At 44.1% G+C, this 775-nt stretch overlaps 1 protein-coding gene across 2 annotated transcripts in view; it reads right to left on the minus strand.

Annotated features, from left to right (window-relative positions):
* Positions 1-225: 225 nt before the first annotated feature.
* The window catches only part of LOC100167793 (transcription factor LBX1), a 157,235-nt gene continuing 156,685 nt past the window's right edge, over positions 226-775 (minus strand). For both annotated transcript variants that reach the window (XM_029486780.1, XM_029486779.1), the window contains exon 3: positions 226-671. In XM_029486780.1, coding sequence (XP_029342640.1) covers positions 321-671 — 351 coding nt within the window. In that variant the 3' untranslated portion in view covers positions 226-320. The remainder of the gene's footprint in view (positions 672-775) is intronic.

Genomic DNA, 775 nt, shown 5'->3' on the forward strand with positions numbered 1-775 from the left:
ATTACATCAATAATAATAATAATAATATCAAATAATTTTTATGTTTTTTCCCGAGTCGCTTTTTTATGTTTTTTTTTTTATTATTAATTTTTTACTACACGCGGACAATTTCAATAAAAACAATAAATTACGATTATCATTGTTTTTTATAACAAATATAAATATTATTATTATTATACACACGCCGCGCGCGTCTAAAAAAACAAAAACGAAAAACAAACACAATAATATAATAATATCCAACAGCGATCGTCCGTTCGTTTATTTGATCATTATCATATTTTATAGTATTTTAAGAAAAACGCATTGGGGTTTTCCCTCTAACTGGGCGCCCTAGCCATGGCGGTCGTCGTAGTGGCCGTGGCCGCTGTCTCGTTGTCTGTGGTCGGCGACGTGGGCGGCAACGACTCGGGCGTCCTGGCCGTGACCACCTTGGACTCGGCCGCGTCCACGCTGCTGTAGCAGCTTTCCGAGTCTTCCAATGACGAGTGGTCATCACCCTCGCTGAGAAACTTGACGCTGGCCGCAGCCTTCGGCGAGCACTTGGCCAGCCCGCCGCCGCCTCCGAGTCCCGCCGACGCCGCAGCCGTGGTCGGGTCCGTGGATTCCGTCGTCGTCACGGTGTCGTGTTTCTTCCACTTTGTCCGTCTGTTCTGGAACCAGATCTTCACCTGTTGACAAGACGAAAAACCGTTAAAATCGTTTTTTTACCACAAGCCGTATAGGGCAGATGCACCCCTAAACGTAAATACAAATTAGGATTTTTACTATTTTC

Source organism: Acyrthosiphon pisum, chromosome A1 (assembly GCF_005508785.2).
Source record: "Acyrthosiphon pisum isolate AL4f chromosome A1, pea_aphid_22Mar2018_4r6ur, whole genome shotgun sequence".
NCBI lineage: Eukaryota > Metazoa > Arthropoda > Insecta > Hemiptera > Aphididae > Acyrthosiphon > Acyrthosiphon pisum.